Genomic DNA, 24638 nt, shown 5'->3' with positions numbered 1-24638 from the left:
GTGTGCATACGAATGTTTGTGTGGTGCAGTATTTCTAAGGCTGTGTGCATATTAGCACCTTAAAACACAGCATCACCACTGTGTTTCGAGTCACTTTTGCATGTTGCCATACCCACCAGGAAGAGGGAGATGATATCCTCATCCGATTTGCATCACCCGTTTCCTTTCTCCATGCCTGTTCATGAAGCTGCTGTCTGCACATGTGCAACGGCTAGCTCAGATGTACACACCTCATCTTAACTGTGAATTGTATGCGGCTTAAGTTTTTGTTTCAGATTGAAGCTGGTTTGAGGGGAAACACATCCATTAGCAGCATTTTCCAAGAAACTGCAAGACAGCTCTGCATTGTAGATTATGTCAAAAGGGAGCAGTGGGAGAACACGGAAGTTAGTGTAAACACAGCCAATGATGGGGCTGGGTAAACAGAGTGGACAATAGCTTCCCACTCCTCCCCTGGCTGCCGCAGAGTGTGAGGTTAGCGCATAGGGACAGCGCATCTTGGATACATATTCTTCATAAGAACCATTTGCTGGACATCTAAAGGCCATCTAGTCCCGCATCCTCTTCTCATAGTGGCCAATCAGATGCCTATCGGAAGCCCAAAAGCAGGGCCAGAGTACAACAGCACTCTCCAGACTCTCTGCCATTAAAATGTGCCCAGATTCATCATCTACTGCACAGCCTTCACCTCGCCTATTTATTCCAATAGGACATGCGCATGAAAAATTGGGAGATGCAAGGAAGGGATCCTACTCAGTGGCAGAACACATGGTTTGAATGCAGAAGGGTCCAGGTTCAGTCCCTGCCAAACACCCTGGAGAGCTGCATTGGACTACAACTCCCATCAGCACGTTGCCTGGGACCCGAAGGAGCTGTAGAGCAACACATCTGGAGAAGAGGTCTATTGCACACAATGCTGGCCTGAACAGTCTGATAAAGCAGCTTTTTGTGGTTTCTACGACTCACAGTTATTCACCACTATCCAAGCTTATTTCAAGTGCCATATTTCTTTGAAGGGCAATCCTAGAATTGGAAGGGATCCCAAGGATCATGCAGCTCACCCTCCTGCAATGCAGGAATCACAACTAAAGAATCCCTGACAGATGGCCACCCATTCTCTGTTTACAAGCCTCCAATGAAGGAGAGTCTACCGCCTTCCAAGGTAGTTCATTCCACTGTCAGACAGCTCTTGCTATCAGGAAGTTCTTCCTAATGTTTTGTCAAAATCTCCTTTCTTGTCATTTGAATCCATCGGTTCGGGTCCTACCACGCGGAGCAGCGGAAAACAAGTTTGCTTCATTGGTCGGTCCCTGCTCCTGCCAACCTAGCAGTTCGAAAGAACATCTAAGTGCAAGTAGATAAATAGATATTGCTCCGGCGGGAAGGTAAACGGTGTTTCCGTGCGCTGCTCTGGTTTGCCAGAAGCGGCTTAGTCATGCTGGCCACATGACCCGGAAGCTGTACGCCGGCTCCCTTGGTCAATAAAGCGAGATGAGCGCCGCAACCCTGGAGTCGGCCACGACTGGACCTAATGGTCAGGGGTCCCTTTATCTTTACCATGTCAAGTGGTGTGACTAAGAGAACATCACAACTCTGTGGTGCAGAAAAATGGCAACAGTAATAACCGAAAAGAAATTCCATGGCAGTGTTTGTTAAAAGGGGCAGCAGCCAAGTCTTGCCAGCTTGGCTCTGTTCCTTCTCTGGATTTAGCAGCTGTAGGAGCCTTTGTTAAGCACACAATGGACGCCAGTATCAGAATACTGCGTTATCTCAGAGTTTTCCAGATGTGCTGTATTACTGTGGGAGTCTGATAAAAGAAGTCTTTGGGAAGAAAGAAATAGCCACGGCAGAAGGGAATACATAAGGACTTTCTTCCATGGTGGGGCCAAAGAGGCTCCCTATCTTTTTTCCAATTGCAGCCCGCTCTTTGAAGCACACAGCAAGGCGATTGTTTTGATTTGAAACCGCAAAGGTGGGCGAGACGAGGGAATGGTGGGGATGCTTCGGCTTGCCTTTGTGACGAGATGCTTTTAGGTTGCTGCGTTTCGAGATTGAGGTCACTCGTAATTGGATACGTATAGAAAATGCACAAGCTCAGCAGAGCCCTCCCGCATTGGCTCGCCTGCCCATTTGGCAGCTGTCCTACAAAACTGAACGGCTGGAAATTTAAAGCTCCAATTAAACAAAAAGGATCCCACTACACAATTAACTCTCACCCATACAGCTTTTATCAAAATGGTACCTCTTTGCACCAGGGGAAGCGTCGTTTTTTTTTAAATTAAAAACACACACACACATGTAAAGAAACAGACACAATTTCCTGGAACAAGGCAGGATTATTTAAAAAAGAAAGAAAATCTAAAAAACTCAAGAGCTTCTGAGTCAAGAGTCAGTTTCATCAATATGATGAAATCTGTCCAGATCCAATTTCTTTTGTAGATTACACTTGTGTGGCATGCAGGTCAGGTTTGAAGTACACCACTCACCTAACGTAGGTGGAGAACGTACAGGGGAAAGAATTTGGCCAGAAGGCTTCTGCACTGATCATGTAAGAGCTCCACTTCCTAGGGCTCTGTGACCACAGGGGAAACTACTTGAATAAATATATAAGGGATATTGAGAAAGAGTGGAAGGTACCAGCTTGCTCATGAGAGCCCAGAGGACTACAGAAGCCCAATTTGTAAAAAAGCAAAACCTAAAGCAGAAACCCAACCCCAAAGTAGCCTAATGAGGACTGAACATATTTAGTAGCAACAGAATGTTGAATGTCAGATGGGAAAGAAAAAGTGTTGATTGGGGTGGAATGGTATTCTGCAAGAAGCCATGGCTGGCAGACTAGAATACTCAACAGGAACACTCATCAATTAACAACTGTTCAAGTTATATGAGAACTTTGGTTGAAAGAGTGAGGACCAAGCGAGAGGACGCTGAGCACTTCACTTGACGCTGCATCTTTAAAGTTTTTTAATCATTAATAGTCATGACAAGGTAAGCCATCACCCACAAAAGCTTATGCAATAGTGACTTGGTTTGTATTTCATGGGCCACAAAACATCACTGCTTTTGCAGCAACAGATCAACATGGGCAACCCTGTTAATTCCATAGCTCCACAGTAAGCCTGATGTGCAGCTTTCTGCAGCTTATTTCTTACTAATATACAAACAGACGACAAGAAACGTGTGCTACGGCAACATTTAGTATTGTATTTTCAGTGTTTATGGTAACACAGGGAGATTATTTGTCCACAGCATAAAACGGGAGAGGGGAAAACAACCAGAAGGCACATATTTCTGTCCTCGTACTTTCAGAAAGTCAGTATCAATGCAACATCCACTAAAGTGGCAGGAGACATGAGAATGTACAGTTTTACTGCATTTACTACACTGAATGCAGGATCCCACCCCACCAACCAGCCGTGGACAAGAACATCTACCACCAAGACGACGTTGAAAAATACCCTTCACATTGTTCCCTCTTTAAACATATTACAATACAAAACCAGCAACCACTTAGAAAGGTTAATGCTTCTCCTCCCCTATACAATTTTGCCAACTCCATTAAGTTGTGACCTGCATTGCCCTTGCTGATACAGCCTGGATCCCAACTAGGGAAGGGGGAAACACGGCCAACTGTGTCAAGTTCCATGCTGCGTATTGGCAGTTTTGATCAAAAGCCTTCAGGGATTAGAGCAAATCTAAACTAATTTTCACTCTGAGCCAAATAAGCATTTGATCCCTAAGGTACAAATTAGCCTACCATACCACCTAGGGAGCAGAATACCCCAAGGCCTGCATGTTTATAATGTTGGCTCTCAAAGCTCATTTCATTTCCTTCATTAAGACAATAAAAACTAACGTGAAAAATGTGAACAGAAGCAGGATCACAGGCTGAAAGCAAATCCATTCTCTTTTCTGATGAAGCCGAGACAATGATTTCTGGGGATACATTTGATTTGCCTATATGCGAGAGGGACACAGTATAATCCTCCTAACCAACCCTTCTTGTTAGTTAACTAGAGATCAGTTCAATCCCAGGTGGCATCCTGTATCCTGAGGATATGAGCATTATCAGGTTTTTAAAGCAAGTGGATTTAGAAAACGTGCAGCCAGCTGGCCTGCAAACCTAAAGTTTATTGTGTCTTCTCCATTCACAACAAAGAGCGGCTGCCTCCTTAGCTATCCAAGGAGACTTATTTGAAGATTTCATTTACGTAGTTTTTCTACTGATTAAAAGTAAGGTGCTTTAAAAAAAAATCCCTAAATTTATTTTAAGAAAGATTTGCAAACTGAACAAAAACCCTGCAGACGACCGTTAATTTGATCAAACTCAGAAAAACAGATACTGCTTCTACAGCATTTCTTTTGTTTTATTAGCTTACAATATCTAATTCTTTCAAAAACTCTGAAACCTGACTGATCTGAAAGAAACACACACAAAAAATTAGAACCACATTTGCTTTCATTGAGATGAACACCCACCCATCCCACACAAATGTTTTGGCTCTTTGTAGGAATACACACAATTACATAAATGTGAAGACTGTTGTGTTGGCACGTAAAAGGCAAATTTTAAATCCATACTGGGCCAGTGGCTTTTATTTGGCCAATCAGAATGTTCCAAAATGTTACGTAAAGCTTTCAAGTTCTCCAGTACTTCTCCAGAACTTGAAAGTGCTCTTGAGAACTCAAAGGCCTGCATGCTATATTGTGACACTTTTGATGGCATAATAAATGCATTGTCCTTAGATGGCTTTTGGAACGTAACTATAAGGCTTGTGTCTAGATTTCTGCAGAAGACTCACAGCCCTTGGGGATGCAGTTTTAATCTATCTAGATAACCAGTTTTCCTGATTTTTGTAAAAGGACTTTTCAAGAGGCAGGGGAGATCTGGAATTCCAGAGTTACCAATGCAAACTTAGATCCTGCTGAGTGCCTCTCTCATGTATCTCCAAACATCATGCTATGAACTTGGGATGCTAAGTTTCCATCTTTTGCATGTGATATACAGTACTTTCAATGGCAACATGAGACATCAAAATTAGCAACAGATTAAATAGGAGTACACATACACGGTACAGTCTATCTATATACATATACTTTCAGCGGCCCCGGTAAGTAGATCTTCAAAGCCCATTAAACCATTTGGCAATTGATATATTAAATAGCATTCCAAGTTATCTAGTGCAAACTAAAGTTTGTTATCCTTTAGACACGTACAACAACTTCCATTCCTCATTTCTTTAAGCCAAAAGAGGTTTTTACTAAATTCTCCACATTCCTTTCGGTATTGTTAAATTCAGTTACTTCTCACAAGAACAGCATTTCTCCTTAGCAACTCGTGTGCCATGCTAGTCTACAGCAATGAGACTCTCCTTTACACAAATCCGGTTTTTGGTCACGCTCCAAGAGACCAGTCTCACAATGCGCCGTCAGTATTTTCAGAAAGAGACGGCAATACTCCGTGTGACATTTAACACGTCATTTTTGCCACTCCATACTCCAGACTGACAACACCAGGCTCTGTCTTGGAGAGCTCTTCCATATATTCGCTGTACCGATTGTCTGCTGCGTTGGAGCCCTCTATTGTTCGAATACAGGCATTCCCATGTAGAAGAGGCTGCTCTTTCTTAAAGCACTGGGATGTCTTAAGAACTGGTGACACAGGCCGCAAAGGTTCCTTGGTGAAGGCCGCATCCAGCTCCTTGTTTACACGGTGACCTAATTTCTGGGATTAAAAGGAGTATTTCAGAGTAGGCTCCTTTTTCCTTTTGCGACCGTTTGGAGCCTGAGAAGCTGTTGATCACATCCAGCCCCCAACCTGCCGAACTCCTCACCTTCCCTATCAACATATGAAACTACCTTACAGAGTCCAACCATTCCTTCCTTCAGTTCAGTACCATCTTCTCTGATGGCAGTGGAGCTCCAGACTCATCTAGAGGTCTTTCCCAGCTAGCGACCAGAGTTCCTTTTAACTGGGGATCCCATGGACTGAACCTGGGGCCTTCTGGGAAACACGACCAATGCAGCACTCAACTTCTGAACTCTCTCTCTCTCTCTCTCTCTCTCTCTCTCACACACACACACACACACACACACTGCAGCTTTGCCACTCCCCACTATCAGTGGCACCGCTTGCTTCCTTATAGTATCAGGTCCTTCATACTTTCTGTACCCTCTGCTGTTCCTGAACAGCTGTAGTACATGCACTAAGGCAGGAATTGGGATGGGGAGCCTATGAACAAGGTCAGCCCAAGAGACCTACAAACAAACAAGACTCACAACTTGGATAGCAAGTTACACTATACAAAGGACTGGTATTTATGGTATGGGGATGAAAAGCTGACATTCAAGGGCATCTTCTAAGTCTCCCTCTGGTGCAAACTGCTCTCTGACATGTTCCAGTCCATCTCTGTGTGCGTATTATTGAATGGCCCAGCAGGTGGAGTGCCATCTTTCCCTTGCCAGTTGCAAAAATAATCTTCACAAAAGCAATACAAAGAAACCATCATTTGAAAAAGCATCCGATGGGATGCGGTTCTGACCTTTTAGGAGCAAAGCAGGCCTGTGTCAGACCTCTGAAGACAAAATAGTTCTTGGAAATACTCACAGCTTCCAGTTCCTTAATGTCTTTCTCCAGCAGTTTATTTTGCTCGCTCATGCTCATGACCTGGCTGGCTACGGATTGCCGGGGATGCATGGTGTGATCAAACTGATGATACATGTTCCTCCAGAACCTGCACGTGCCAATCGCAATAGTATTTTAATACACCATTCTGGCAGCTGGAACATTATTATTATTCTTTAAACATCATTGAAACTTACTTAAAATTAAATGATACTGTGTCAGGCTCCAGAATTGTGAGCGACTGAGAAAAATTCGCATTATAGATGGGGTTTAGGTACTTCTTGCATTCATCCAGAAGGAAAGGCCACAGTGAATAAGTCTTCTCTTTCAATCTTGAAGGGAAGAAGAACTTGAGTGAATCACAGTCAGGGCCTGAACAACACTAATGTCATATTTCAATGGCAAAGCTACCCACACAGTGGAGATATTAGGACAACCTTCCCCAACCTAGCAGCCTCAAGATGTTTTGGACTGCAACTTCCATCAGCTCTAGGGATGATGGGAGTTGTAGTCCAACAACTGGAGGAAACCAGGTTAGGAAAGGTTGATCTATGGCCAGAAAGCAATCACTGGGGGTGAGGTGGGGAGGGAATGGAAACAGAACTGGATTGTGCCTGCAGTATTTTGGGGCGAGTCTTTCCCTCTCCCCTCCCCCCATGCTGTTTCTTTACTTTAAAGTGGGGGTGGGGGTAGAAGGTGATATAGGTTGGTGATTAACCAAGTTTTAATCAGAGTTGGACAATGGATTATCACTACAGATATATATCATTTTATCTGACGATGGGAAACTGCAGTCTAGGGTGTGTGGAATTTAAAGTAGTGAAATGGCATGCTGGGGCGGGGTGTATTTCTAAACCAAAGGGAGAACGATTCTCCCATAAACCTTTCTCTCTCTCTTGAAAGCGATTATATTCTAAAGAAGATTTTTCAAGGATTCATGTTTTAAGGAGGGCAAAAGATCTAATGTTTTTGCAATGCTGGTTTCCCCACCATCACACACCAGAAAGATGATTCTAAGTCCTAGCGGTTAAGAGAGCTAATATGAAACTTTACCTGAGCTCTTCTCGTTCTTTCTGGCAGTTCCCAATGAAGTTTCCGAACTGGCAGGAATGGACGTGTTCGTGGATCTGAAGGAGAAAAGCCTCATTGAACTCAAAGGCTTGCGGAAACTGCTCCGTCAGGTGCCAGACGCTTTCTAAAAACTGAACGAACACGGGAGAGATTTCCTTTGGGTCTCCATCCAGCTGACCGCATCTATAAAATACATTCCACATTAAAAGAGGCCAGCCAGTTAGTTTTTATTGTTCGACTGCGGGTCACAACAGAGAACGAAGGACAACGTAAAATAGTAATCACAACCATCTAGAATATTTACAACAGCAATAAAACCTAATGGGGCAGACAGACAGACAGAATGGAACTCCTCCCCCCTTCATATTGTATGAAGATCATCAGCAGAGCAGATCCAGTAAGCAGCATGCAACAACTTCGACATTTCATTTTCATTAAAATAAGACCAGCTGCCGCAAAAGCACTTCAGGATAAATACGTGGGGGAAATGGTGGGCAAAATTAACCCTGGGTAGTCACAAAAATTCAATGCACCGACATAACCTCCTCCTCCTTTCATAGGTTCAGTTGGGTCTTATCTGTTTTCAGGATATGCTAAAAACCTTTCTGCGCACCCAAGTATTTGCAGAGTAGAGAAACTTGTCATATATTTACTGGTCTCTGTGGAAGCTGTGGAATTATATTTTGTATTGTTTTATTAGCCATCATATGCTTTTTATTCTTCTGTGTATTGCTTTAGGGGTTTTTTTTTAAAAAAAGAACTAAAAGCAGTTTATTAGTATAATAAATATATGAGGTTGAATCCTACTAATTTCTGCTCAAAGTAGACCCACCGATCTGAATGGTCTTGGTTCATTTTAGGTCTGCTAATATCAAGGGGTCTACTCCAAGAAGTTGGGTTCAACCTATGATAACGATTAGGGGACACGAAGAAAACAAAATTACCAAATGTGATCTAAAGGGGGTTTTCTGACTTTTAGGAGCACATCTCCATTGCTCTGTGGAAGTCCCACCTTGTTTCCAAGCCAGTTTGTTGTGCGGCAGAGTGATGGTGGAGGTGGAACAGGCGGCTATTTGAAAAACACTAGCTTAAAGCCTGCTTTGGGACGTGGAACTAGGGATGCAGTTTTTTGGACCCCGCCCTACCCAAGTTACTGCTATGTTGCTCTGAACGGCACATGCCAAGTCACATAGAAACCAAAAATAAAATGGGGCACACACACACACACACGAAGATGAGCTCTCAGAAAGACAGTAAGTATAGGAGCATGACTCATAGCTCATCCTGGAGGGGCTACCAAGTCTAAGTTAATTGGTGACAACACAGAGCTCAGGGTAGATGCTAAAAGCCAGGAGCCGTCTCTGCAAGGGAAAAAGGAACAGAGCTTTCCCCAGGGTCTTGGGTTGGGAAGTAGGGAATCCAAGACCAGGGCCTGGCTGGACTGGGGCTGATATCCAGAAAAAGTCATCTGAGGAGTGTCCCAGCTCAGGAGTGGTTCAAAAAAACAAAGCAAATGCATCTTCTGGACTAAAAGTATACAGGTCCCTTATAAGATGATGAGATCTATGTAAGCATATGAATAGTAACACAATGAGTTACATAATTAATTCAAACGTACAGCATCATTTTGGCAAAATACCCTACCTGTCTGAAAATTTGTGCCCGAATGCAATCCAGTCTTTTTCTATCAAAACCTAGAAGAAAACAAGGTATCAGCTTTTCATCTGTTTTTATGCTGCAAGTCTAAGTTTGGATTATATTACCCAGGTCAAAGTTCTTGGTTTTGATGAATTAAACCCAAAATATCAGAGCAGTGCCCAAAATAATCCTAAACTCAAATATATACATTAGATTTAAGTCTCATGTCAGAGTAATATTTAAAAAATCAAACTGATTCAACTGGTGTGTTTACTACTTAAAATTAAGTCCTGTAAACAAAACAGGCTTCTCCCCCAACCTCGGTGCCCTTCAGATAGCCTTGCCACAGTGCCCATGCATCGGCAACCTCAGAATTAAGACTACTATAATGTGTTGTTATGAGGGGCTACCCTTGTGCATGGGTCAGAAGCTGCAGCTAGCATAGCATGTAGCTGCTAAGTTATTTGGTGGTATACCCCAACATTGCAGATATTAACACCAGTGTTGAATGTTAATGATGTACCTTTATAGGATAAAGATTCCTCCCAATGTTTATTATGACATACTTAGCATATTAAGTGCCATTTAAAAATGGTATATAGGAAGTAAAACAAGAGCGATTGCACCAAAGTAACTCGGTTGTAGCATGTGCCAACTGAAAACAACTTGGTGTGCCTCAAGTACGCACCATAAAGCCTTTCATTGTTCTATAAAAGGGATCCAACAACAGAGATCCCAGAGAACACACTTGAGACGTCCGGTCCCAGCCGTCGGAGCAATGCACTAGCACACTTGCACTCTCCAAAGCTATGGCCTGTGAAAAAGACAAGAAGATTGACTGATGTGTATGCACTTGTATCACAAGGAAAACAAACAGAGCTTTGTATAATAAAAATTATTATTATTATTTATTCCCCAGCCACTCTGGGCAGCTTCCAACAAAATGTTAATGCACCAAACATTAAAAGCTTCCCTAAACATTCCAATGAGTAAAGCGGCTAGCAAATCACAACAAATAGCAGCAATAATTTGATTCAAATATACAGCCTGCTGCTACACTCAGGCACCATGATACGTTGAGATATCTCCTCACTTGGAACAGCCCTAACAGGGAAACAGATGGTTGTGGTATGTGCATCGATACCCGACAGCCTAAGGCGTGGGAGGCATAAGTTACTCAGTCCACACTCTTTTCCTTCCAAATGCCAAAAGGCAATTGGAACGCCTGAAGTTGACAATACAGACCTAAGGACACAAAAAAGCTGCCCTAAGCCGGGAGTAACTATCTAGACCAGCGATGGGGAACCTGTAGTCCTCCAGAAGTTCCAGAACCACAACTCCTGTAATTCCTGATCATTGGCTGTGCCGGCTGGGGCTGAAGGGAACTGGAATTCAGGATCAAGCAGAGGCCTTTTACATCATTTGCTATCTGATCTTTCTTTTAAAAAACAAAAACTGGGATCTTCCACATGCAAAGCTTCTGCTCTACTCTTGAGCTAAGAACCCGCACCACATGTGGGTGGAGGGACTCCATGAACTGAGCAGCCAATTGCAGCACCTTCTTAAATACACCCAGCCAACTGGATCTGGGAGCATTCCACCCTCCTTTACTAAGTTAGAAAGGAAATTGGGTGTTGTTGGGGTACATTTATCCTGGAATGTAACTAAGCTTGCGGAATGCAGGCTGCACCTGCTGGTGTACTATTATGGGCATGAACCACTGGCCACAAGTTGAAGAAAGCAAATTACTTTGGCTAAGAAGATAGCAGCATCCAACACGGCTTTGATGTGTCGCAGCCATCCGCAGCTCTCCAAACCAGACAGAAAATCATTGACCGACAGGCCCCTTGTCCCACAGACTGAAATAGAAAGATATTCAGTCGTTAAATTCAAACAGCAGCACTTTCCTCTGTAGGGAAGCAACTGAAGCTTACTTTCACTTTTGAACAAATCAATTCCTAGGCTTGATATGAACCACCTTTTCTTCCCAGAGTTTCATCTGCATCCCATGGGGGCTGTGCAAGAGAGGATGCTGAACTATGCGTGTTGTTGAAAGCTTGAAAATGTCACATGAAACAAAAAGAGAGGGACCTGAAATTGATGTGCATTCCAGGTATTTTTTTCATAAGATTTATATTCCGCTTTAGAGTAGAAAAAACGCAAAACGGTTTACAAAAAAAGAAAGATAGAAACCAATGTATTCACCCTTCGGTACATAAGGGATACTGTATTTATTACTTCAAGCAATAAGCTGTTTGGTATGGCTATGTGGGGGTGGCGAAGGCTCTACAAAAGTCTATTTTGTAATTATCAAGTGCTTTCTACCAATTAGAAGCAAATTTATACATACCTTCCAAAAGTTTCTGCAGGCTGGATCTCATTACATGGATGTTTTCGATACCCACAAACTGGAACCTAATATTAGAATAGTTGTCTTCATTCTCATAGCCTTTACCTGCTGCTCTGTTGGCCAGTGCATTCAGCTTGAAAATAAAGGAGGTAAAGCAGTTAAAATGTGTGGGAACTCCCATCTGATAAATATTAGGAACGTTATGATTGCTCAGGTTTCCAGATCTATAGGACAGGCTTTTTTCCTCCCTTCGTGACCTCCTCCTTTCTAAGCCAAACCATTAATCACGTTGGATATGAAGTATCAGAAAGCATCCTACTCACTTGGTAACCCCCCCACAATTTGTCCTGAAGCCTGAATAGCAGCTCCCATTAGCATAATCACAATATGCTATGCGGCATGGAAGGCTGCTATTTTGAGAAGTACTAGCACAAAGCCCTCTGGAGGTATTGAATCAGTTGCATTGTTCATTGGACCCTGGCCAGGGGCCTGAGTCAGGTAAGCAACTCCTCCAAAATCCGGGGGGGGGGGGGAGAATTAGTCCATGAGTAGAAACAGCCAGTCCAATGATGATGAGGGATCCAGTAATCAAGTCCTATAAGGAAGGAGCCAAGTATGCTTTAGCTTGGAGAAGACACTTATCTGCAAACATTGAAGGACCGTCTCACACACAGATGGTAGCCCACATTTATTCTCTGTTGCTCCAGAGGGTGGAACCCAGAAGAACTCATGAAGACAAAGGACGCAACCTAAACATTAAGAACCGCCTCCTGATGGAAAGAGCTGCTCAGCAGTGGAACAGACGGCCTTGGAAGGATTGGGTTCTTCTTTGTTAGAGGCAGAGTGACTAGCTAACAGGGATGCTGCAGTAATCAACTTCCTGCATCGTTAGGGAATTGGACTAGGCAAGCCTTAAGGCCCTTTCCAACTCCAATTCATCCCATTGCCACTCTCAGGTTGTTCATCAAACTGGGTCCTAACAGAAACAGCAACCTAACGAACTACAGCATTATATCACATGAGAAACCAACTAGAGGGAATGGTACCTACTTTAGGCCTGGTGTCCACAACATACATATAGCAATTATTGGGATTGGCTTTGCTGATCGCTTGCAACATGTGCTCATCCTCCAGACACCTGGCACTGAATCCCGAGAGAGGCTGACTACATCTGCAAATGGCAGCCTAGTGAGAAGATGGAGAGACAAACATAAAGATAAGATAACGAAAGGTCTATATGAGCACTTTAGAGGACAGGAACAGTGGCCTGAATTTTAAGCACAGTTCTTAGTTCTCTGGTAGCTGCAAGAAGGGAAGATGAAAGCCAGAAGCATGATGCATGGGACTCTGAAGATGCAAAACCTCCAGAAGGAAACTTGAAAGCCAAAATGTTTCAGAGTTCATGGTTTCCTCTGTTATAGGCAGAGACGGTTTGCCCAGATTTTAGTGATAAAGCTGGAGATATAAGGTGGCAGACACAAAATTAGTTTCTAGAAGAGAGACAAGACTCTTTTGCATTATGCACAATCAACTCAGACCATTTTTTTCAATGCCCAGACCACATTAGTTTGTTTTCTTGGTGCCATGCATGCTATTATTAGTTCTAGTTTCAACTTCCCCACATCCCCATAAACGGGAAGCAAAAACTTGAATCTTTAAGTCATGAATTTTTGAACCAGTGTGAATAATTGCAACACAAGACAAGTTGGAAAGGTTCTACTTCCGGAACTCTTGACAAAATCAACATATAGATACAGATATCTGTGGTGCAACCGTAACCATGTCTAATCAGAAATTAAGTCCTAATGAAGTCAATGGGACTTGCTCCCAAGAATTGCAGCCCTAGTGAAGTGGGGGATACCCTAATGTTACATTCCACTAACAGCCCTTTTTGATGGGCCGCAACAGATCTATGAATCTGGGTTACTGTACTTACCCTTCTTGTCTTTTCCTGTGATGGAAAATAGCCTTTAGCCCATCTCCCCTGAATGGAAATCAGACTATACCTCATTATCTTTATGATAATATGACAGCACAGGGAACCTTCCTTTACTTCGGAACTTAGAACTTCCAACAATGATGGGCTTGCTTGCACTCCTGGGAACATAGAGGTCTCTGGGATATGTTTCACAGATCTGAAGGAGGAAAGGAAATATAAGGGACAGCGCATTTAGATATGGCAGAGATGGGGAAGCCCTTTTGGGACTCTCCTTAGGCCACGGCCCTCACCAGCCTTGCTCCGTGGGCCCAAGTGCTTTTGCCAGGTGACTTGTGTGCAGTGGGAAGGTAGCCTCTGGTACAAAGAGCCACAGCCATAGCTCTACCTCCTTTTGCCTCTGCCCTCACCAACCAATAGTACACACTCCCAGACCTCTGCTCACATGGGAATATGGCCCACAGGAAGAAAAATATTCCCCTCCTCAAGATATGGTGTGGAACTGGTGGCATCCATTGAAATCAATGGGAAAGGCCTTTACCACAGAGCTCCATCTTCATAATGGATATTGCTCGATTGGAACCCTTACCTAGAAGAATTCTGAAGTATCAGAGCTTCAGAAAAACACTGACTGGGTTCTTGATACATGTCAGGAACATAAGACCCCTGCTGGGTCAAAGGCCTACCTAGTCTGAACTTTCCGTGCTCACAATGGCGAACCATATGCCTGTGGGCAGCCTGCAAGCAAGACATGGGTGCAAAGAGCCCTCTCCTGTTTGTGTTACACGGCAACTTCTGACACTGGAGGTAGCACATAGCCATAGCTTCCATAAATTTGCCAAATTCTCTGTTAAAGCCATTCAGGTTGGTGGCCATTGCATCAAAATACTTGCATGATTTCAAAAATAAAACCGGTGGGGGGGTTTTATTCCTAGTGTTAATTCTACACTGCCTCTTCTTTAGTTAGAGGCACAACAAGCAAGAAAAAAGTACCGTATTTTTTGCTCTATAAGACTCACTTTTTCCCTCCTAAAAAGTAAGGGGAAATGTGTGTGCGTCTTATGGAGTGAATGCAGGCTGTGCAGCTATCCCAGAAGCCAGAACAGCAAGAGGGATTGCTGCTTTCACTGCACAGCAATCCCTCTTGCTATTCTGGCTTCTGAGATTCAGAATATTTTGTTTCTTGTTTTCCTCCTCCAAAAACTAGGTGCGTCTTGTGGTCTGGTGCGTCTTATAGAGCGAAAAATACGGTAATTAGAAGAGAAGTGAAGAAGTTGCTGCCTTCTATGTAGCCTTGCACACAAAACAGAACTGAGTTCTACAGCAAGGAGAGAGGGGGCCTAATTATATTGTGGCATACATTCTCTCAGTTAATGACGAGTTGAGTCATCCGTCCCTCCTGCATGCAATTGAGTGTGAATTCAATCGAAGCAGCTGCAAAACAGTTGCAAGAAACAAGGTTTTCCAAGCGGACCTTTGGAACTGAATTCCCATGAGGAAAAGGAACAGACCAACAATTATTCCAGCGTGAATGAGGTGGAAAATGCCACTTCTCGCGTTGGTCTTTCATTTTTTATTTTATGTTAGCAATCTATTTTATTTTTGCAATATGTTACCTTGTAATCACGATTTGCATCTGATAACTGCCAGTCCGAGTTCGGCACGTCCATCCGGTTGTACTCTTCTGCAAGGTCTATGAGCTGCCAGCCTTGCACTCGCTCTTCCTCCTTTTGCTTTGGGTTGTATGAAAAGGCATACAGTTCGTCGTATCTTGCTAAAACAAGCCAGGAGAAAGAGAAAAAGAGGAAGGAGCCTGAGCCTCGCTGAGGGATTCCAGAGTCACCACACTGTCGTCGTCGTTTATATACCGCTCGAAACAGTTTACAAAGTATAAAAAGCAGTTGCACAAGCACTCATAATTAAGTTACATAATAAGCCATAGTTAAGTTGGATGATAAAACAACAGAGCAATTGAACAGGAGAATCGGGTAAAGGGATCAAGGGAATGCCTGTGTAATGAGAAAGCCACTCTACCTGGTTTTGACAGCTGAAGCAAGGAGTTATAAATATCATGGCAGTCCCTTTCTCTGGGAACAATGAAGTGAACTATCCTGAAGTTCTTGCACTGGATCACCAGGGGGCAGCCGGACGTGGTCAAGGCGAGTTTCTCTACCGCAGCAATATGATGGTGCAGTATCTGCAGCACACAGAAAACCCACAATGGCATTTTCAAAATTCTTGGTTTCCACGGAAGAACCATAGACATTATCTCAAGTTGCTTGCTTGTTATCGGATGTGCTACACTACTTAATGCTGTGACCAGTATCCAAATATCCGCAATATTTTTGATTAACAACCTTTCAATATATTTCTATTGCTTTTCTGGACATTTAATGTGAAATTTTGTATTTTGCTTTTCTTTTAACTTGCTTTGGGACTTCTTTCAGCTGTATGAAGAAAAAAATAAATAAATTTGATATACTAAATAGAGGAGTAACCCCGGTGGGATTTATTTTTAATTTTTATTTTCTCATACTCCACTGCAAACTGTATCTCAAAGTTAGGAAGATAAGAAGAGCCCTGATGAATCAGGCGAAAGCTCCATCTAAGTCCTGCATCCTGCTCTCACAGTGGTCATGGGAGGCAAGCAGAGCCAGGGCGCAACCGCATTCTCCGCATCTTTGGTTCCTAGCAATTGGTATTCAGATAACTCCAAGCTCCCCTCAGAGGAAGAAGAAGAAGAGTCTGGATCTGATATCCCTCTTTATCACTACCCGAGGGAGTCTCAAAGCGGCTAACATTCTCCTTTCCCTTCCTCCCCCACAATAAACACTCTGTGAGGTGAGTGGGGCTGAGAGACTTCAGAGAAGTGTGACTAGCCCAAGGTCACCCAGCAGCTGCATGTGGAGGAGCGGGGAAGCGAACCCGGTTCCCCAGATTACGAGTCCACCGCTCTTAACCACTACACCACACTGGCTCTCCGATTCTCTCTGGCTCTCTCAGATTCAAAAGCAACTTGCCTTGTGGAATGAAGAGCAGGGACTGCTGTTTGAGAACGCAGTGAAAACCCCCTTTGGGTGTAGGGATACGAGCTAACCTATATTCTATTAGTCCTGCTTCTGAAGGTGACCTTCAACAGGCTACAAATGCAGACACACCAACACACCGAGGAAAAACTCTAGCTATACATAGCCAGAAACCTGTTAATGAAAGTCTCAGCGTTATCTCTCTTTTCAAAGACTAAAATTAAGAAACTACCAAAGGGGGAGATGCCAATTATTCATAACTCAATAAAATGATGGAGTTTAATTAGCTAGACTATTATAGGATATACAGCACACTTAAAAAAAACAAAACAGTTTGCAAAATTAAACTATTAACTGTGGCGGAAATGGGCAAAGAGAACTGATGATGTGCTTGGACCTGGGAATGGGAGACTGACTTCACACACTCGCCAGTGCTAATCTGCACACATGCACAGGAATGATATCTGGGCAACTGGCCCAAATGAAGTGAGAATACCACAGCCTTCTCTCAGGAGGCTGGAACTAAAGCCTCTGATTCTTGGAAGAGTGCCCTGCAAAACATTGGAAGTCAACCTGAAGGAAGCATGTGGTTCAATACCCATTTAAAACAATTGTACTTAAAACAGCTTGCAGCAACAATTACCCAGTTATTGCAAGACAGGAGACTGGGCCTGGGGAGTCCTCTACATCAGAATAAAGGGACACAAAATGGAATAAAAAAGGTGCCCCATTGGAGAAAACCATCGGAATCCTTACCCATGTCTCTTTCTGGCTCGAGTCTATAAATAACAGGTGAGTTGCCGTGAGATAGAGCGTTCCTGTTTGTGACTTGATGTTTGTGCTGAAACGATCTAATAATTTCACCTGTTCGACCTGTAAGGACAGGGGGGGGGGGGAGAGAACACGTTGCCATGAAGTAAAGCTATGAAACATATGATCTTGACATAAAAACAGCCCGGTCATTCAGTTCATTATCTCCTTCTTAAGGGGCAGATCGCTGTCTGGCAACAAAGTGTGCGTGCATTTGCAAGGACACCCTTTAGGCTTCACAATGCACCAATAATGCAAAATGCAGCCACCAGGCATGTGACAGATACCCTAACGTGCACGGCCTAGACTGCAGCAGCTCACATGTGCCTGCTAACAGGAAGAACCGCTCGGCTAGAACATTTTCTGGCTTTGTATCTTCCCGTTCTGACTTCTGACCAAGAGGACAACATTCTGGTTGGGCTAGTAAAACCCTGGCTAAGTGGTAACTCAAGATCAACTGGTTCCAGGGGCTGTGTTTGCAAAGGTGACAATGCAGCCCCCAGAACAGAAACCGGATTATATCAGGGGTCACCAACCTAAGGCCCATAGGCTGGAAGCGGCCTGCGGAGGTCGTTTGACTGGCCCACGAGCCACCCCCAAACCGAGTTGCCCACTCGCGCGCTGCGCTAAACATGGGGACTCACTTCCACAGTACCGGAAATCGCGTCTGCGTGGGACTGATACGGCCCAGGCAAGATAAACCTTCCTGACCCCTGCTCCATATTCTATTAAGCCTCTTGTGTTTTTTCAGTACAGTTCTGCCGTGAACAAATTCTCTCCCACAATTCTCATTTCAAATAGTACCATCATGCAATGATCTCAGAAAGATTATTGGAAAGACTGCTCCTAGAGAGAGCTAGGGGCTACTTTTCCTGCATCCAACTTGGAGCACGGTTCAAGAACTGCTGAGCAGATAACACAGCAACACCAAAGTAAGGCTATAGGTCTTGGGTGGCAACCCCCATACCTATACATGGAACAAAGCACAGCTTCTCTCTGCTAAGACAAATATTTAAGGAAGAACACAGGTGCTTGTTTTTTAGGTGTGTTGTTTGCTATATGTTACTGAGGAGGGAAAGTATGGTGCTGTGTGGTTATGCCACATATGTCCTATAAGGCCTATTCTGAACTGAGACTGAGGGGAAATCTATCCTTCTTAGAAAACGAAAAAGCTCCTCAAAACACAAAGGCTGAGAAGAGCCAAAGGGTCTTGCGTGCAGTATTCTTCCAAAATAACATAGGATGCTTTCAGCTGTAGCAGAGAGCAATTTGCAGAAGATGCACTCAGAAATTTAGCTGCTTTTAACCGATCGGAAATTGACTTTGAATGTTCTACAGGTCTGTTTTGTCTGAATCCCAACAGCAGGCCAGAAAAGCTACCACAAAGAGGCTATAAGGGAAGATTTGGCAACGATGCGTTCCTCATATTCTCTTGGCAGGATTGGCTCATTAGCACTAATTCACCAGTCTGCTCCTAGAGCTCTAACAATGAGTCTGCCACAAGATTCAGAGAGTGCATCTCTCATACAGTCCAGCAGAACTAGAACTCAAGGGAGAAAGCAGCAACAACAACGGAACTTCCTGCATCAGCAGTGCAGGTATCTGCAATTCCTGAATTCTATCTCAACGTCAATATTTGACCTGGCTAGATTACAAGAAACATTTTATAACCAATTCTCCAGCTCTTTGCTTTTTAAAAATGCTGGCAATACAAATCAGTAAGCATCATAAGTAGGTCTCAGAAATATGATGGTGCTAATTTGCAGGAAACAGAAAATCAGCAGCTTCAACTAAAGCAACCTTCCAGGCACATTTATGTTAAAAAAGCTACACAGGCAAGCTACACAGGCAGACTGGATCAGGTCAAAGTCACATGACCAGGGTCTAAAGTAAAGCAAGCCCTTAAGCGGCAGAGACTTGCCAGTTTGTGAATTGTACTTTCCCCCCTTACTCAGCCACCCTGTCCAATTTTGATAAGCACAACTGTACACCAATAAACAAGAAAACATGAGCATCCTCAGAAATGAAGTCTAACGGAACAGGGAACTGTAGGGCAGGATTTATTTAATTTTAAGGATTGAACTTTTTTTGCAAAGTATCAAGTATAAACGGGGCATAAATCCACTTCTCCATAAGCTAATTTATGGCTGCTATCATGTTACTACATGTGCAGCCCTTAGGATGAAACAGTAGCTTACGCACATTGCCAATCCCTTTGAGCTGTTGAATTATTTGCACTACGTGCCAAAGTAAACAAGACAACCTGTGAAAATGTGGGCCAAAGGAGTGGCAACTGAGGACCAATGTGGTGTAGAGGTCACTGGTGAAGAGCAAGGAGAGCATAAAGGTAAAGCTGCATCAGCTTTGTAGTAATAGGTGACCAGGAAAACGAGCAAGCTGGCAGAGGAGGGATGGGTGACTTATCATTCCTCTGTGCTCAGTACAGAGACTAAGTACTATAGATTGCCAGAGGAGGGAATGGCTCTCTTCTGCACCCAGTATAGGAATGGGGTGGGCTCTTTCTCCCTTCTCTACTGGGCTCCAAGCAAGCTATTAAAACACTCTGCAGGCTAGTAACTTTTGTGGGCTTATTTACAAGGCTGCTTTGTGAGCATTTTGTTGCTTTTTAAGGGTGATTCTTTCTTCTTTGGAACTCCCCAAAGGAAACTTCAGCATTGGAGCACAATTTCTTCCTTCTTAGGAACTCCCCCAAAGAATATTCAACCTTGTAGCATTATACAGAGTTGAACAGACAGCATAAATCACATGACAGGTGCTTCTGCCTTCTGAAAGAGAACCATTTTAAGCCAAAAGGAACAGGCTCAGATCCAGCCCAAAACATTTTGCTGCCTGAAGTGAAGGTATACAGTGGTACCTCTGCTTGCGAACGGGATCCGTTCTGGAGGCCCATTCGCAACATGAGCAGGACGCAACCTGCGTCTGCGCGTGCCACGATTCACTGCTTCTGCGCATGACATCATTTTGCACGTCTGCGCATGCGCAAACGGCAAAACCTGAATGTAACCCTTTCCGGTACTTCTGGGTCGCCGCGGGATGCAACCTGAAAACGTTCAACCGGAAGCAAACATAACATGAGGTATGAATGTAGATGGTACTCTCCACATGGGCACAGGGTTATATTGGAGGTGGGGGGCAGGCTTTATGTTGGGGTGGCAGAACCGAGGTATCTGTGATGCAAGTAGTCAGTTAGTTAAGTCTTTTATTTATTTAATTTGGGGGGGGGGAGGCAGCTCCCCCCCTGCACCACCCATGTACAGAAGCATGGCAGCTGAATCTTGTTTCAGTGCTAGGAATAGGATGGTGTTCTTCACAGCACCTGAAAGGAGCAGAATATCTTACAGGATGCAGGACAGGACATGGCTTACATAGCTCTGTCCTCCAACAAAAAAGGACAGCCAGGGAACTAAGAGGAACATCAGGGACCCCAGCATCTGTAACCTCAAGTGGCTGCCCCAGTCTGCCTAGTGATAGGGCATGCCCTGAATACGTTCCATACTCCTTTTGAGGTGCAGGTCTTTCCTCTTCAGCTGATGATTTCCCAATTACTTTTGTGACTAATGGCACTTGCAGCATACAGAGACTTCTTCCACAACCTGCCCCCAACCAGGCTTGGAAGAGCAGCAATTTGCCTCAGTTAGCATTTTGAAACTTGCAGATTAGTATAGATAAGTCATCTGCTTCCTCCTCTCTCGCTGCCATACAAAGTTTCATTCAAAGGATATTTGAATTTCAGTGGAAGGTTTAATTTTTAAGAAGTTAAAAATACTGCAGGTCACACACAGCAAGAGTAAATACTGATTGATACTCTGGAGTGGTTTTGCTTTGCGGACAGATTGTGGTACAACAGCAAACAGTCTATATGGCTCTGAGATCCATGCACACAGATCACATTTCAGGCTAAGGTCAGTGATCCTCTACAATGCAATAGAGCTTTTACTCTATTGTAAAAGGAGAAAGGTTGTTTTCTGCTGCTCCAGAAAAGCGGACACAGAGCAATGGATCCAAACTACAAGAAAGAATATTCCACCTAAACATTAGGAAGAACTTCCTGACAGTAAGAGCTGTTCGACAGTGGAATTTGCTGCCAAGGAGTGTGGTGGAGTCTCCTTCTTTGGAAGTCTTTAAGCAGAGGCTTGACAACCATATGTCAGGAGTGCTCTGATGGTGTTTCCTGCTTGGCAGGGGGTTGGACTCGATGGCCCTTGTGGTCTCTTCCAACTCTATGATTCTATGATTCTACTTAAGAAAAGTAGTAAATGGTCAAAGGGCAGTATTAAGCTTCTCAGGTCTAAACACAATAATCTTTGTTTTTGATTCTCCACAATTTAAACTCATATCGAGCCACTGTTTTCCAGCTACTCACAAAAACACTGAATTACTTTAGCTTCAGAACAAAACAATTGGGGTGGGGGTGTAGAGAAAGATAAGAAGTTTTTTTGCCTGCAGGTATGCTTGTTTAAAGGTAAAGGACCCCTGACAGTTAAGTCCAGTCACAGACGTCTCTGGGGTTACGGCGCTCATCTCGCTTTACTGGCCGAGGGAGCTGGCGTTTGTCCGCAGACAGTTTTTCCGGGTCATGTGGCCTGCATGACTAAGCCGCTTCTGGCAAAACCAGAGCAGCACATGGAAACGCCGTTTGCCTTCCTGCCGGAGCAGTACCAATTTATCTACTTGCACATTTTGGCATGATTTGAACTGCAAGGTTGGCAGGAGCTGGGACCAAGCAATGGGAGCTCACCCCATCACAGGGATTTGAACCCCCGACCTTTTGATCAGCAAGCCCAAGAGGCTCTGTGGTTTAGACCACAGCGCCACCCGTATCCCTGTATAATGCTTGTTTATACAGTGATAAAACTTCCCTAAGAGCACAGCAATCCAAGATGATGTCATTTTTAAAAAGAAAATATTTTGAATTCAATTTGGAAATGAGCTGCATTAAAACTGTCATGTAACCCTTACATGACTTCCACTGAATAGACATAGGAACAGAGAAAACTGTCTTCTACTGAGCCAGACCATTGACCCATCTAACTCAGTACTGTCTACACTGACTGGCAGTGGCTTGCCAGTACTTCAGAGTCTTTCCCATTGATGCCTGGAGATTGAACATGGGGCCTTCTGCATATAAAGCTGATGTTCTACCTCTGAGCTATGGCCCTTCCAAAAGACCTGGCAAGAGAGATGGAAAAGATAATGTGGAATTTGTTGTCTATCTCATGACATGATCTCATAAAATCAAATGGGCCCCACCCTTGGCTGAGAGCCCTGTCGTAAAATATCACCCTGTAGGTTACAAGAAGAAGACTGGAAACACATCAAAATTAGAATCAAAGAATTGTAGAGTTGGAAGGGACCATAAGAGTCATCTTGTCCAACCCCCTGTAATGCGGAAATCTTTTGCCCACAACCCTGAGATTAAGATTCTCATGCTCCACCTCTCACCTTACATCAGGCAATACCTCTGTCTAAACCCCTACACTGGCTTCCTGTCCACTCCCCAATCCTGTTTCTCCTGCTGCCATTTGCCCCCCCCCCCGTGGTTTCCCATCAAATTATGTATGTCAAGCTCCTTGGGACTGGAACTATGCTCTTGAACTTCGTAAGATATCATGCCCGCAGACACAGAACACACACACATATATAATTGAAAACTTAACCTCCAAATAAACATGAATAAGATAGGGCTATATGGCTGCAACCTTAACAGACAGTAAGTACTAGGGAGATTAATGCAGTTTATAAGATTAAATAGCATCACATTACTGCGGCCTAAACTTCTGCAGCCTAAAGCCCACTACCACCACACATAGGATCATGGGAGCACTAGTCCATGAAAACTTAAGGATCCCATTAAATTCTAAGTTCAGATACGCAGAAAACAATATATGTAAAGAAATCAGGGAGGGGAGCTGAGGGAAGTCCTTGGTGGGGGAAAGGGAGAGTTGGGGGAAAAAATAATGTAATTGATTAAGAGGGCTGATAAATTGTTATGTTGAAATTGGTTAATAAAAATATTTTAAAAATAGTAATTCTAAGTTCAGATACAGCCTGCTGCAGCAAACAGCAAAAGAAACCCAGAGGGTGACTGACATTCATCCAAGTTTTACTCAGAGTGGACTCACTGAATATTTAGTCACGCTCGTTCATTTCAGTGGGCCTACTCTTGAGTAAAACGTAGCTGCATTCCAGCCAGTATGGCAGCAACCTTAATGCCCAACCACCCAAGGCATTGTGCCACAAACCATCATGGCCTCGGAACCAATTTCCTCAAATTGTGGCTAGATAGGATGGAAACAAGTAAAGAGCTTAGGCGACAGCAGAATTGACCATGGTGCCATAAGACTTATTTCTTGTGCATGTTTTGCTGCAACCTTAAAGCCCCGCTGAACTGAATGGGAATGACTTCTAGGGTAGATATGGGTCGGCTAGGACTGCTGCCTAAGGCGCACAGAGGCTTGCGTCTGAGTAGGCATGCACAGGGTTTCACGGCAAGGCTGCGATCCGGGAGCAAGCTCGGTCGGGTGCTCAAGCCTCCCAAGAGGAAGCCCCCGGGGTCTGCAAGGCTCCCTCCCACGCTCCTCCGGACAAGGCCGGCCTCCGAGCAAGGCCCCGCTCAGTTACCTTCGTGGTGCGAATGTGCTCCATGATGCCACCGCGCCCAAGCTGCCCGCCGCCGCCGCCGCCCCTCTCCGACTGGCCGCTCAGCCGGCGTCTCCTGGAGACACTTCCTGATAATCGAGGGCTGGGGATGGAGGTGGGGAGACCAAAGCGGCCTGCAAGAGGGCCGGATCCGTCCCACAGCGGCCCCTGCCGGGTGGAAGACCCAGTCAAATAAGAGAGAATTCTCAAACAGAAAAGGCCGCTTTGTTTACTTGCTCATCATTCCACCCATCACCACAGGGCGGTTTACCAATACAGTATGTTGTTGTTGTTGTTTAGTCGTTTAGTCGTGTCCGACTCTTCGTGACCCCATGGACCAGAGAACGCCAGGCACCTCTGTCCTCCACTGCCTCCCGCAGTTTGGTCAAACTCATGCTGGTAACCTCGAAAACACTATCCAGCCATCTCCTCCTCTGTCGCCCCCTTCTCCTTGTGCCCTCCATCTTTCCCAACATCAGGGTCTTCTCCAGGGAGTCTTCTCTTCTCATGAGGTGGCCAAAG

General features: G+C 44.2%; 1 protein-coding gene across 1 annotated transcript; it reads right to left on the bottom strand.

Moving 5' to 3' along the window:
• Nucleotides 1–5235: 5235 nt before the first annotated feature.
• MTMR6 (myotubularin related protein 6) lies at nucleotides 5236–24270 on the bottom strand. The gene is made up of 14 exons (XM_081909373.1): nucleotides 24099–24270; nucleotides 17403–17519; nucleotides 15655–15817; nucleotides 15237–15394; nucleotides 13691–13819; nucleotides 12735–12869; nucleotides 11685–11817; nucleotides 11084–11193; nucleotides 10023–10148; nucleotides 9341–9390; nucleotides 7679–7879; nucleotides 6823–6957; nucleotides 6608–6734; nucleotides 5236–5725 (listed from the first exon to the last, which is right to left on the bottom strand). Exons 1-14 carry the CDS (start codon nucleotides 24120–24122, stop codon nucleotides 5471–5473), a joined length of 1863 nt encoding a protein of 620 aa, XP_081765499.1. The 5' UTR covers nucleotides 24123–24270; the 3' UTR covers nucleotides 5236–5470.
• Nucleotides 24271–24638: the final 368 nt, after the last annotated feature.

Source organism: Podarcis melisellensis (genome assembly GCF_964234715.1).
Source record: "Podarcis melisellensis genome assembly, chromosome: 4".
Taxonomy (NCBI): Eukaryota; Metazoa; Chordata; class Lepidosauria; order Squamata; family Lacertidae; genus Podarcis; species Podarcis melisellensis.
The sequence above is the reverse complement of the archived record's forward strand: the minus strand, read 5'-3'. Positions and strand labels throughout refer to the sequence as shown.

Coding starts and splice junctions, on each gene's coding strand:
- MTMR6 (XM_081909373.1), bottom strand. CDS start 24,122: ATGGAGCACATTCGCACCACGAAG. Junction 7,880..9,340: donor GGGCACAAATTTTCAGACAG/GTAGGGTATTTT, acceptor TGTATTTTATAG/ATGCGGTCAGCTGGATGGAG. Junction 6,958..7,678: donor AAAGAACGAGAAGAGCTCAG/GTAAAGTTTCAT, acceptor CTTCCCTTCAAG/ATTGAAAGAGAAGACTTATT.